The 15635-nt window shown below is 33.5% G+C and overlaps 1 protein-coding gene across 1 annotated transcript; it reads left to right on the forward strand.

The window, feature by feature from the left end:
- Positions 1-11881: 11881 nt before the first annotated feature.
- EIF3K (eukaryotic translation initiation factor 3K) lies at positions 11882-14324 on the forward strand. Its single transcript, XM_078993443.1, has 8 exons — positions 11882-12078; positions 13021-13077; positions 13178-13228; positions 13335-13397; positions 13501-13551; positions 13647-13713; positions 13822-13904; positions 13994-14324. Exons 1-8 carry the CDS (start codon positions 11956-11958, stop codon positions 14195-14197), a joined length of 699 nt encoding a protein of 232 aa, XP_078849569.1. The 5' UTR covers positions 11882-11955; the 3' UTR covers positions 14198-14324.
- The last annotated feature ends 1311 nt before the right edge of the window (positions 14325-15635 follow it).

The following is a 15635-nucleotide window of genomic DNA, read 5'->3' on the forward strand; positions in this document are numbered from 1 at the left end:
GTGATCTGCTTCAAGAAGAGGGGAAAATTGGGTCCCCGATACATCGGGTTGTTCAGGGTCATTGTCAGGGTTGGCAAGGTACCTTACAAACTAGATCTTCTTGAAGAGCTCAGTCGGATCCATAATACTTTTCACGTTTCGCAATTGTGAAAATTCATCTTGGACGACGAGGCAGTAGTATCATTGGATGACATTTAGGTTGATGAGCGCCTAAATTATATGGAGAGGCCCGTAGCCATTCTAGAGAGGAAGGTGAAGGTTCTGCGGAACAAGGAGATACCTTTGGTAAAGGTACAATGGGAGCACCAAAGAGGGTCTGAGTGGACATAGGAGCCGGAGACTGAGATATGAGAGCACAATTCGGAGATGTTCACAACAACAGACTTAGATGACGAAGTCTAGTTCAAGTGGGGGAGAACTGTAACGCCCCGACTCTCAGGTATTAATTTTACAGCTTTATTTTTCATATTGAAAACTCTACTCGACAAGTTGGATGCCCTGACTCATCGAGTAGGAATGTTTTTGGCTACATGTTTAAGTGACCAAATCGACGAGTCGGAGGATACGAATCGAAGAGTTGGAGCTAAAGGACGAAACCCTAATTTTCGGAGTTTTGCACCCTATTTAAAGGATCCTTTGCCTCCTTAGCCTCCACTTACAACCCCTTGTGAGTCCAGAAACCCTAATTCGTATGTGTGCTCCATTATTGTGTGATTTTCAAGCTTCGAAGGTGTTTTTCAAGGATAAGAATTGAAGTATAAGAGGAGTAGTGCAAGAGGCGCTAGTAGATCTGACTCTTCTGCTTCTTGACATCAGTTTGAAGGTAACAAGTCGTTACCTTGATGTTCCTTCCTTCTAGATCTCATTATGTTGAAGATTAGGTGTGACAACCCAAAACTTTCCATTCTGTACAACCATCCACTTCAATAGAAGTCAAAACTGTTTCTACTAACTTTCAAGCTTGTTGGAGTAAGTTTGAGTGTTTTGAAGTTAGTGCTTCAAGAGATATCAGGAGAGAGGATACCCTAGGTTTTATTACGTAACAATAAGTGTCAAAAACTTCAAGAGTAGGAATTTACAATCCAAAAATGGTATTTGGACCAAAACCCCCGAGACTATATAAGGAAAACTTAGCCATTTGGAATTCATTTCTTACATTTCCAACAAGAGAAAACCCGATTTCTCTCTCAAGGATCTTCACCCGAATTGTGAGTACTTTAACCTAGAGTGTATATAAGTGTGTTATATTCCTTAATAACATGAAAATCAAGCCAAAACACCAAGGAAATGGTGTTCACGGCCCAAGATCTTCTTGGACCGTGAACACTAAATCTAGGGCCAAAGTGTGCCCAATGTCCCCCTAAACCTTGGAAACCAAACATGGAACAACCCTTGACATGTCTAGGCCTCAAAAACATTAACATTCAAGGGTTAAAAGTGAGTTCACGGCCAAGGATGCTCTTGGACCGTGAACGCCATTTTATGGTACCAAAGTGCCCTAAATGCCTTCCTGAAGCCAAGACACTAGCCTAGAACTTTACCATGATGTGTTTAGGACTCAAAGCAATCAAAATACCATCGCCCATAGGTGATTACGGCCGCAAACACAAGCCAAAATGGTCTAAGGGCCGAAAATGCAAGTTAGGGGTGTTTTGATGCCGCAAACACTTCCTAAGGCTTAGGCTTGAATTTAGGATGCTTCTTTATGACCTTTAGGACCCTCATTAACATAAATGACCATGAGTTTATGGTAGTAAACTCATTTGGGCTGTGAACTCCTCAAAAACTCCATAGAAGGTGGTATTTCTCATCCTAGGGTAGAGCTAATGTCCCTAAATCACCTCCTAGCCTTCAAACTTGCACTAACCCATGAGTAACCATGAGTTTACGGCCATAAACTCCCTTGGGCCGTGAAATCATGGTAGTAAACTCATGTGAGTGCCTTTATACATTCCTATGTTGAATCACATGTGATTCCAACACATGGTCAAGGTGTTTCCTAGTCCCGGAAGGTGTTTCCTTTCATATAGTTGTTATAAACACTATATTCATGTCAATATGTGTCCTTATATGTCATTTAGGACTTATTGTGTCTCGGTAATTCATTCGTGGAACTTCTCATCTTACACGCATACCCGTTTGAATCACCCACATCATGTGAGTTCATACCTCGTAATGAATCTTTTAGCTATTTGAACTGTTTTAGGGGGGATACAGGTTGAACACAATGATAATTGTGTAAATGTTTGCTATTAAACATCTTTAAAAATGTTACTTATGTTAATTAATTTGTCAAAACATTTCAAAACTCATTTAAAGTTATGTTACTTGATAGTTATACAAAACTCCGTTTTTAAAGTAAAAGCATAACTTAGTAGAGAAATGAGTCTTTTCAGTAACAGTCCAAGTAGAGCATTAGTAAACTATTATAGGTATAGTTTAGGAGAATGTTATTCATTACTTCTAGTACAATGAAGCACACAAAGAAACAATATAAGAACAGAACGAACAGTGAAGAGAATCAAACATTACCAGAACAGAACATAACAAATTAAGTTGTTATAGCATGAGAACACACAGACAGGATCTAATTATGCCAATGAATCACTAACTCATTAGTGATAGTTATATTGGGTATACATGATCATATAACTTTAATGTGAATTACACGACTTGCATGGATTTGCTGGGGTTGCGTTGGGTTCCCTTAATCTCCTTTCATTGAGAGCGTTTAGTAGGGGTTTTAGCTTTCATATTATGACCGTAATAAGACAAATATGTTTTTAGGTTATTAGTACATCCGCATGTTATTATAAACGACATCTGTGTACTTACTTTTCCCATTACTTTCATAAAGTGACAATACCACTTGAAAGTTAATCTATTTTCTAGTCAAGATAGTTATAAACTATGGAGAACATACTTTACATTTGATAAAGGAATAGTTGGGTTTAACACAGAATAGAAGACGCCTTGGTAGAAGGCTACGATTAAAGGTTAGGATCATGATGCTAACTTTATGATTCCTTAATGTATACACTATAGGATACATATATGCTAAGTAGATCCCGACAGCTAATAGGATGTGTGCTCTTCGCTGTATGTCCTGTTCCCGTTGGATGTGGGCTTGCACCGAGGTCACCCAATCTATTATCTACCCAAATCTATATATATTTATACTTAGTATACATTAAGTCATCATAAGGGTACTAGGTATGGATCAGGTCACAGGACATAGAGTCAACGCACAGTTATTCTAGTACAAAACTTACTTTTCAAAGTCAGTACTTTTGGTATACAAAACTAGCGATTTCCCAGTTAAGGGCTTAATCCATTTTATTAAGCCAGCACAGTTTTAAAGACTTTAAGTGACTTAACTCTATGTCACCTTAGTTTATACACCATGTTTATATATAAGACTAATATCCAATAGATAGTTAAATGTGGGTCTTCCCCCAACGTCCTGTTCCCGTTGGATGTGGGCTTAGGGCAAATTCCCCCAATTAACTATCTACCCGATATCAAATTATATATAGCAGTATAAACAAAGCTATTATAAAAGTAATCACCGTAGTCAATGTTTTACTATAAGAAATATAGGTTTTCTTAAAAGAACTCTCCATTAGATATAAAGGAATCATTACAAATAACTCCATGAGTAACAAGTGAATACACCAAGGTTATATATGACAACGATATAACAACCAATGGAATGTGTGCTATCCGCCTTACTTGTTGTTCCCCGTTGGGTTGTGAGTTTAGGACAGATGCGCACAATCGATTGTTTATTTACTTTATGTGTATATTACTTGTACCCACTTAGTATGCATAGAAAGGTTTGTAGTGTCATTTTACTTAACTTCCATTAAAGTAGGAAATATAGGATTTTCTAGAGGAACAGGCGAACTTTTCAAAACATAACTTACAAGTTACATCACTTTTACTTATACATTTTCCACATGTTACAGCTTACTCACATCACTAAAATCTTATGAACTCACCAGCTTAATTGCTGATCAACTCTTTCAAATAACTTGTATTCTCAGGAGACTATTAGACAGGTGCTCGTGTTGGGATTCAGAAGATGGAGCATTACAGCTTCAAGTCTTGTTTTGTTATTTGTTTATGACTTCTATGTTTTGTGAACACACACATTGTAAACACTTTCTTTCTAAATGAAATGGTTGTTCATTACTTGCTTACCATATATATATCTCGTGATACTTGACATGACGTCCTTCACCCCTGAACATTTCCGCCATTCCGGTTTTGGGGTGTGACATTAGGGCTTTTCTAGCATATATTAGCCATTTTTGGGTATGGGCTAGGATCTGAAGTTGCAACTTCAGATCTGAGCTTACCTTGGTCTCCATAGCTATAAAGTCTCAAGGTTTAGCAAGTATGAACCTTCCCTTTTGAGTTAAACCCCATTACAAGATTGGATTTGATTTTCTAAGCCTTTAGAGCCTTGCATGCATGTAAATTTCGCAACTTTACGTGATAAACATGCCTTGGGAAGCTTGATCTGTAATATGGAGCTTTGGAATGGCTTAAAAATCATTTTTATGGAGAAAGGACTAAAGGGACTCGACGAGTTGCATGGCCAACTCGACGAGTCTGATGAAGATTGTCGTGCAAGGATTTCCGCATGGACTCGGCAAGTCAGTAGGATGACTCGACGAGTTAGCTAAGGTTTTCCCAACATTTGGACATGCATGAACTCGACGAGTTTCAGGGAAACTCGACGAGTTTCAGGGAAACTCGACGAGTTGCATGACCAACTCGGCGAGTCTGATGAAGATTGTCGTGCAAGGATTTCCGCATGGACTCGGCAAGTCAGTAGGATGACTCGACGAGTTAGCTAAGGTTTTCCCAACATTTGGACATGCATGAACTCGACGAGTTTCAGGGAAACTCGACGAGTCAACTGGGGATTTCACGACTTCTCGAGTTCAGGAAGGACTCGACGATTCGGTGAACTGCACTCGACAAGTCGGGTCAACATGGATTGTTGACCTTGACCATTGACTTGGACTTTGGCCAAGGGTTGATCAGTTGATTTCTAGGGTATTTTGGTAAATTGGAAATTTATGGAAATGGTCTTATGGTAAATATAGGTGGTGGAGTTCGTGGCCGTGGTTCGAGAGTTTGAGTTTATCACTTCAATTCGACAGTTGAGAGGTGAGTTATCCTCACTATACTAAAGGGTCGAAGACACCAATGCCAGCCCGTTGGATATGTTATCCTAGCAGTTTTGTAGATCTGTAGGACTGCCTGTATTATTATGTGATTATCAGTATGGGCATTAGTTATGTTATATGTCAACATATTATATGGGTTGGGTTGAAGTTATACTGCTCCGTGTAGTAGCCAACAAACCCTAGAGTATTCCAGATATGAGCTGAGGGCCGGGCGGGGCATGCCAGACTCATACTGAGGACTCAGGAGCATTCCAGATACGAGCTGAGGGTCGGGTAGGGTATGCCAAACTCGTACTGTGGGCTCGGGGGCATTCCGATACGAGCTGTGGGTCGGGTAGGGTAAACCAGATTCGTACTGTGGGCTCCAAGGCAATCCAGATGTGAGTTGTAGGCCCAGAAGGCAATCCACACTCACATTGTGGGCCAGGGGTAATCCAGTCTGTAAAGCTGTGGACCCAATACATGTTATTTGTATGTGTTATTTGTAGTGTATCGATATTTTGAGGGAACTCACTAAGCTTTGGACTTACAGTTTCAGTTTTTGTTTCAAGTACATCAGATGATCGTGGGAAGGCAAAGACATGATCGTACAACTCCTCATGTTTATAACTTGTTTGTAGGATACTCTGATATTATAATATTTTAAAAACAAGTTTTGTAGTGATTAATGGTTTTGAAATTTTTTGAAAAAGTTTAATTTTGGTATGATTTTTATGGATGTTACAGTCGCGTTGATAATACTTTGCGATTAATTCCATCATGCTTCACCTAATGCTTTTACCTTTCCTTGGACTTAAAACAATAATTAAAGAATGAAAAGCTTAAATGACACTCGGGTGTTACAATTCGAGGAAGACGAAAGGTGGTGGTGTAGCGAGTTAGATAATGGGTGGGTGGAAGAAGATTATAGGAGGCAGGAGGTTGAGAGAGTTGGTTTAGAGGAAAATGGAAGATGGTCTTTGATTTAAAATGAAATATAATTTTAATTAATAATAATAATAATAATAATAATAATAATAATAATAATAATAATAATAACTTAAAATCATTAAAAATTCTAATTAAAAAAGCCATGTGGAGGCCATGTCATTGTCACATTGACAAGTGTTAGAGCACCCACATCGGGTGCAATGTGGAGAACTTGCAATACATGCCACATAAGAATAACTAAATAAATAAGCAATTAACAATTTATAAATATGGAGCATTTTTTTTTACAAGGCTTTCAATACTTGAAAGAAGTATGTGGATGTGACATATTAATATATTGCAAGTTGTTGAAAGATGCGATGTGGATGATCTTAGCGACTAAAATATGAAGCCCGCCATGTAAGCATAACCAAATGACCTATTCATTTGTTTGATAATGGCTTAACTAATAATGATTTTACAAATTTAGTGGCCTGTTATGTAAACAAAAATCAATAAAAATAATTTTTATTAAGATTTTAATTAGAGTTGTTCACTAAAGTGACCATATAAAGTGACCATATATAAGTAATAATCCATATTCTAGAAAATATCACAAAATAACATCTTTAATTGCTAAATGTGCTCGAGAATTCGCTGATGGGATAAACTCTACGGATGGGATAAACTCTACAAAACTCATTTACATTGATGTGAAATTCTCCCCATTCCCACAAACTATAATGTCTCTTTCTTATTATCATTAGTGGACTTCTTTTCCATCTTAATGGCTTCAACACTATTGCTTCCCACCGTTAGAATGTGAGAACCCAAATCAAGTTCTCACAAGTTTGGTTATGGGTCATCTTAGTCACAAGTGACAATCTTCCAACGAGATCCTCATAGTGTATCAAGCAGTAAACCCAAATTTGACTTATATGGGTATATATAACAAAAAAAACTGTGATCATTTTCGGTGAATAACTTTTTTTTTAGTTATTAAATTATTACATAAGATAACCTTACTTATTTCAAAATATACCTTAGATTTGGCGTTCAAAAAAAAAAAAAAACATAGCTTTTTAATTTCGGAAATTAAGACAACAGAATCCTTTTACTCGAATTCCTTTTACTCGAATGACCCAAAATGATCCCAAATATGCAATCAATACTTGCTTCGCATCAAAGAATCATTCATGCGATTAATGGTTGCGGCATCACCACCTCTATATCCTTTTACACCAACTATTTATCACTTAACCAATAAATTGAACTCAAATAAAATAATAAACAATACCCAAAGTTGATATTCCCTCACATACACTACGTACCACACCCTTATTCATGTTCATATTTGATTATTTATGGATACCTCAATCTAAATACGTGTTGCAGCCCATGTTTCTATCAAATCAGGAGAAATGTATTCTTATAAATCAGAAAAGCCTAATGATGAACGAGGAAATAATATAAATAATAAGTTAAACCGAAAATAAAAGAACGAGGAAATAATATAAATAATAAGTTAAACCGAAAATATTAAAGAGCAACTAAAATAACAATAAAAATAAAGTCGAGAGTTGATATATTCATAAAATGGATCAAATACATTCACCTTAAATAAAATAAAAAATATTGATTTGTATACAATATTTTTATTTTATGTATAATTTATGTTATTTTAAATTGTACAATACAACATTTTAAAATATAAATTATTATTATGGAGAGAAACTATTATGTATGGATAGACTCTTTAAACAAAAAGGTTAGAATATGTTCATGAATAGTAGGTGTTTCAAAATTTTACCATAAAAACCAACCAACATGTTTGATAGCCAAAAAAAGTTGGCAGACAGTACATTTGGTTCTTAGTAGCGTACCAATTGACCAATCTTAGTACGGTAATTGTACACAAGTTTGAGTACCATGATAATATTGTACCAACCAATATATATATATATAGAGAGAGAGAGAGAGAAAGAGAGAGAGAGAGAGAGTTGTGAGTAGCGATGTCAACGGGACCAAACTTGAGCGGAAATAGTTGCTCCCGCTCCCGCCCCCGAAATGAGTTGTTACCCTCGCCCCCGGCTCCTTCGTTTACATAGCCCCCAGTCCCGCCCCTGTTCCCCCTGTTTATAGGCTTAAAATGCGTTTTTTTTTTACTAAACAACTACTTTGGTTTAGACTAAAAAGCCTATTTTTAATAACTTTAAAAGCTTAAAAACATAATATTTTAGAAACTAAAAAATTAAAAATCCAACATTACAAAACGACAATTCCAGCAATCTTAAAATTATAAAATACGACAAATCCAATATTACAATATAAAATATTTATATATCAAAAAATATATGATCAATTCACTACCTCTTTAATATCCATTAATTGAAACGGAAAAGTGAAACCTAACCTAAATCTAATATTAGAAAATCTATTTGATATATGTATTTTATATTAAATATATATATTTTTACATAAATGTACAATCGGGGCCCCCGCGGGAGTACGAGACGGAAATACCAACTCCCGACCTCGGTCCCAAAAATAAGCGGAGTTTAATTCTGCCCCCCGCTTCAGCTCCTGCTCCCTTTTTTTTTTTTTTTTTTTTTTTTTTTTTTAAATTTAGTCCCTTACGGGTTCAGGGTTCCACAGGTGTTTTTGACATCCCTAGTTGTGAGTCGTATATATTATACGGGTTGATTAAAACAAAATGTTAAATACGAATGATTAAACGGGAAGTTTATATGAATTTGAAATTTGAAATAAATGAAAATTATGAGGAAAAATATTTAAAAAATAAAAAATTAACATGCGAAAAATAAATAAATTAAAATTACGCTTTTAGTTGTTAGACCACTAAACGGGTTAATTATAACAAACTGTTAAATATGAATGTTTAAATTGTAATTTATTAGAAATTGAAATTGAAAATTGAAATTAAAAGTCATTATGGCATATTGCAACTAAATGATATATTATAAAATAAAAAATAAAGTAAAAAAATGGAAAATAAATATCTCAAAATTATGATAAAATTACATGTGACCAATTGAATTAGAATTGATCTTTATTTATATATATATATATATATATATATATATATATATATATATATATATATATATATATATATATATATATATATATATATATAAACAAAATCATGTATTTCAATTAACTGTGTTTAGTGTTTATAATTTTAAAAGCGTTATATAAGTTAGTTTGTCGTATTAATCAAATAATTATTACCATGTTAAAACACAAAATTAAAATATTACTTTAGCGTTATATCAATAGAATTTTGAGTAAATTACTGAAATCGTTCCTATGGTTTAGTCAAAATTACTTGTTAGTTCCTAACATTTTTTTTGCACTCGGATCGGTCCTATGATTTGACTTTGTTGCGTTTTTCGTCCCTTACATACATAAAGTTAGGGACCAAACATACAATGTTGACCAAACCATAGAGATAAAAAACGCAATAAAATCAAACCATAGGGACGATTCGAGTGCAAAAAAGGTTAGGGACCAAACATGCAATTTTTACCAAACTATAGGGACGATTTCAATAATTTACTCTAGAATTTTTTATAAATTAAAAGAAACGCGTAACTAATTTATTCACTAAACATCAAAATTTCATGATGTATTTGTTTATTTTAAAATGTTACAATAGAAAATTAAAAGAATTCGGTATATACCATTACCAATTTGTACCAATCAAACTAGTCGGTAACTAAATATATTGATACTAAATATATTTGATACAATACCGATAATAAATTTTTTATAACAACTATAATTGGTATGATACACGGTTTATAAAAAAACATGAATTAGTAAGGTACCAATTCCATAATTAATTTTCGTAGTATGGATTTTAATTTTCACAATCTATTTACATCACAATACATGTTTTTCCAAGAAAATACATGCTTTTGTAGATTTTTGCATGCCAATGAGATTTTCGCAAACATGAAAACGACGTCGTGTTGAGAAAAGAAAAACACATGCCAACGAGATTTTTGAAGATAGTGGTTTACAAAAGAGTAAATTACACGAATGGTCCTTATGGTTTGGGGTAATTTGCGTGCTTGGTTCCTAACTTATTTTTTTAACTTGGAAGGTCCCTATGGTTTGTTTTTGTTACACGTTTGGTCCCTAATGTTTATTTTTGTTACGCGTTTGGTCCCTATCTTATCTAAAAAGACTATTATTTAAAGAGGAAAAAATGATGGGGTAGGTGAGGTAAGGTGATGGGGTAGGATTAGGGGTGTGTTTATTTAGATAAATTAAAAAAATCAAGGGCATAATAGTCTTTTTATGTAAGATAGGGACCAACCGCGTAACAAAAACAAACAGTAGGGACCTTCCGAGTTAAAAAAATAAGTTAGGGACCAAACGCGCAAATTACCCTAAACCATAGGGACCATTCGTGTAATTTACTCTTTACAAAAATTACACTATTTGGAGATTTGTTCAGATTCTTGAAAGAAATTCTTTCTTTTTCCCAAAACGGAAACCTATCTTTTATAATAAAGGGTAAAAAAAATCATGAGATTCGTTTATACTATCCACTCTTATTCCGTTGCTTTTGTTAAATAAAAACAATATTTTTGATACATAAAAGAAAGTCAAAAACACACCACTAGTAAAAAAAAATCAGTCTCGTAATCATGACGTGATGAACTTTTTAATAACCTCAAAAAACATGGTACCCAAATTATGGTGTTGTCTTGGCCTAATTTATAACCTCTAGACAAACATTAGTTTGAGAAGGTAAAATTACTAGCCAACCAAAACGTCAACGTCTTATCTTTTAAACAATGTTTTATGATATCAATAATATGAAAGCTAACATACATACATACATAATACATACATACATAGAAATATCCAATTTATGAAAGAAGATAAATATATTGTTGCACCATGTAGCGGAGAGTGCTGACATGAAAGGGGTATTATACCTAATTCAACCTATGATAAAGATAGTTAGTTTGTCTACCAAACAACTTGTTCTTGAAAGGAAACCTTCACAAAACACTACAAAGTTCCATGAGATGAACCAACACTCAAGTATGAGTTGATATTCCATCATAACTTTAGAAGTTAGGTTTGCAAGAATTAATTCCAAAACAAGAAACAAAGAAAGACATGGAAACAAGAAAATATAAATGACAACTTGGGATTTGTTCATTTACGTTAAATAGCTTAAGCATTATGGATTGAATGGATTTATGACAAGGATGTTTAGTTTTTGGATTCTAATCGATAAAGACAACGTGTAATTATTATACACTAGTATTACTATTACACACAAGAAACATATTTGGTTTTAAAAAACACTAAAACCGAACTTTGTGCGTATAAACAATGTAGTATATGTGCTTATTATTGTACAAATAAATGAGGATTTATTTTCAAAAGATGAAAACTAATATTCAACGTGTAATTGTGAATGATTTGCTACATGGCTTGATATTTTTCCCTAAGGTGAAAACAATGGCATACCAAAGCTTGACATGATAGTAAGATGATAAACAATAAACAAATAAATGGGTAATGTTTGATATTGATAAAATTGTAAAATATATCAAGTATTTTATTTAGTAAAATAAAAAACTAAAATAAATTGTGTGATAAATCCAAATCCAATCTTATGTTATTAACCCAAATAACTTGTATTGGACCTACTGAATATATTGCGATCCATTGTCATTGATATGTAGTCCATTAGAAGGCCCAATTCCCAACCCTAACGGGAGAAACGTAGTGATCAATCACATAGACGCCACTCCATCGTCGTCCTGCGAAAACATTCCGGTAGAACTCGAACAAGATGGGGAGGGAGCAGCCGTCTCAATCTCAGTCTCAAATGTCATACACCGTCGAGCAACTCGTTGCTGTCAATCCCTACAATCCTGACATTCTTCCCGACCTAGAGAATTATGTCAACGAACAGGTACCCTTCTCTCTACTTTCTAATTCATTCTTAATAAGATTGATTCTCATTTCGCTGGTTTCTCCTCTTTGGCTCATGGTTTCTCCTATCTCTTCCATCCCCTAGAACCTTTCACCCCTTAAACCCTAACTTTCAATTTACCCCTAAACAGTAACTGAAACAGGATGTTCAAACTGCATCGATGATGGATTCTATATTACTTCATCTATTTTATGACTAAACACCACACCCCGTACACCGCCATATGAAACTACTTCAGAGAAAATCGATTAAACATAGGGACCAAATTACATTTGCGCTGGAGTGTAGATTGGAACCCTAGTTTCTTCGACAATTTGAGAGGTATCCTAGAAGGTTCGCAGTTGATGTTTATCAATCCGGTTCACTGAATTGCACGAAATACCAAGTTTTCAACTTTTAGGAACACTTGAATTGCTTGCTTACATTTTGCCATGCGATTATAGGCTTGGATTTGGTTTTGTGGATGATATCTCTATCACTTTGATCACCACTGCCTCTTCTTTTGATATTGTGCCCGTCAATTTCTTTCTTACTTCTTTTATAAGAAGAAGAAAAAGAAGAAGAATCTTCTTAGTTTAATTATTTGTCCGTGTATAGTTTTAGACATCTAAATGTCGCTTATGTTTCTAGCAATAATCTTGATTGAAAACAATTGGCGCTTTGTTAAAGTCTGAGAGAACATGCATATTTGGGGTTTATGATGACACATTGAAGCTCTTCTGCATAATAGGCCATAACTGGAAGTTTAGTCTATCATCTGTCTGCAAGTCATAATTTTAATCAACTTATGATCATCACCTAACACTTGGTCACATCTTTGTTTTGGGATCATTTATCACCTTTAGAAATTTTGGTATCTGTACATGCACTTCACTTACATCTTTACTAGGATTCTATATAACAATGCTGAATAATATTCAGGTTTCATCACAGACCTACAGTTTAGAAGCAAACCTTTGTCTTCTTCGCCTCTATCAGGTAATTCAATTTTCAGTTGCTTTCCATAAATCTTTTAAATCTTTTCTGCCTTTTTTATTCTTCAATGAACAGCATATTGTTTTGCTTACTTTGTACACAGTTTGAGCCAGAGCGAATGAGCACTCAGATTGTTGCCCGGATTTTGATCAAGGTTTGCATTTGCTAATTTATTTGAATATCACACATTTACAATATCTTTCTCTTATATTTATTTCTAATCCAAACCCATTATATCAACTACTGAATCTTGTATGCAGGCTCTTATGGCCATGCCTGCTCCAGATTTCAGCTTATGCCTCTTTTTGATTCCAGAAAGAGTGGTGCTTTTTTTTTTTTTCTCATGGTCTTTTCTATTTTTATATATTATATATTCAGTTGTGGTTTATTTATTTTGACCAAATTGTTTTTTCTTTCAATCTTCAGCAAATGGATGAGCAGTTCAAGACTCTTATAGTTCTTTCCCACTATCTTGAGGTGTGTTTATATGGATTCTTTTAGCATTTTAGCTCTTCTAAAAATATTAATCTTTTTAAATTTAGCGTTTATATAATATATCCTACAATTTGTAGACTGCCAAATTTCGTCAGTTTTGGGATGAAGCAGCTAAAAACCGGCATATTCTAGAAGTTGTGCCAGGTATGCAGGCATCTATCACCACCAATTGCCTTTTTTTTTTTCAGAAATTAAATATCCAAAATGATTTAAATTTGCTGAAAAAGGTTAAAGAAAACACTTTTAATACAGGATTTGAGCAAGCAATTCAAAGATATGCAGTTCATGTTCTCTCTCTAACATACCAAAAGGTCCCGAGAACTGTTATTGCTGAGGTATTATTCTCTCTCACGTGTTTCATTTCTTGTTTGTGTAAAGACGTAAATGCCCTTCAAATTTTCTAGTAAAATGGGTGGTGTAACAGGCGACTAATATTGAGGGGGTGTCTTTGGATAAATTTATTGAGCTCCACGTGGCAAACAGTGGTTGGGTAGTGACAAAGGGACAAGGGAAAGGGCAACTTGTTTCACTTCCAAGTAATGAGTTTAATCATCCGGACCTCAAGAGAAGTACTGCAGACAGCATTCCCTTGGAGCATATCACTCGAATTTTCCCTGTTCTTGGTTGAGATTATGTTCTTAACATATGATTTATCAAATCTTGTCATGTTTTTTGTACTCAATTGGAGAACCTTATTGCTTTATGCAAGGATATTGTTTGTCCTTAAATGGCTTAATGCATATGGATTTAAGAGATGTTTTGATGTTTTTTCAATTTGCATTCATCCCTGGGTTTCAACTGCAGTACTTGAACGTATTGTTGGTTTAGGAATTCTAAAAAGTAATTGAGAAAAAAAAACCTAATCGACCTGATCTGAAAACTCTCATGAATGTAAATAAGAGTTTAAGCTCTCGTTTTTAAGGAGGAGAAACAAGAACAAAGTTTTCTATATAAGTCAAAATCTTTCACTCATTACCAGAGGTGTTTTCCTCGTTTTCTTTCAACGACAGTTTTTCTTTATAGTGGAGCTTTACCTCACAAGCTGTTTGGTGAGGAGGACGGAGAAAAGTCTGAGATAGTGCCGAACATGAGATTTTTTATGGTGTTTACGGAGTTTGAGATAAATGTGAAGATGGTGGGTCATATTGATGAAGGTAAATTGGTTAAGATGTTGGCCATGAGGAAATAAATGAAGTAAAGATGAATATATTTTTCATATTTCAATACATGTACTCCAACTAATTACATTTTCTGTAGACGTGGTTACCTATTTTGATTATTTTTTGGAACTAGAACCAAATTCGGTGGGTAGCGGTTATAATACTGGGTATCCGGTTCGTTAAATTTATTGAATTTTTAAAAGTTATAAAAATATATCTATTGTAAATTTACAAGAAGTTATGGACAACATCAATATGTAATTTGCTACGTATTAAAAAAGATGATTAGAAAATATTAATAGCTTGAATAACATAACGGAAAAAAATGTGTATGTTTATTAAAAACTTTAATGGTTCAAACCAAATTACTTCAAATTCTAGAATTTTAAATGATGTTATTCAAGATACCGTATAAAGTACGTGCTAAAATCTATATATATATATATATATATATATATATATATATATATATATATATATATATATATATTAGATTTTATTATTAGTTATTATATATTGAAAAGAATTATTGTTTTTAAATAAAATATTTATTTTTAGACCTTATATTTATATTATATGTTTATATATTTAATGTAAGTTAGTTATTATTAGTGTCCAATTTAAGAAATGTAAATTATTTTATATATTTGAACTTAATATTTTAAAATTTTCATTTTACTCCAAATTAAATTTCTTATTAACTTTTATTAATTGAAACCTTCAAACTTTTGACAAGTATTAATGATTTATTTATGCATAATTGATTTGTACATAAAATTTTGTATCTTATAGCTCTTAAAATTCAAGATATGATTAATATATATATATATATATATATATATATATATATATATATATATATATATATATATATATATATATATATATATATATATATATATATAT

Source organism: Lactuca saligna, chromosome 5 (assembly GCF_052625555.1).
Source record: "Lactuca saligna cultivar CGN05327 chromosome 5, ASM5262555v1, whole genome shotgun sequence".
NCBI lineage: Eukaryota > Viridiplantae > Streptophyta > Magnoliopsida > Asterales > Asteraceae > Lactuca > Lactuca saligna.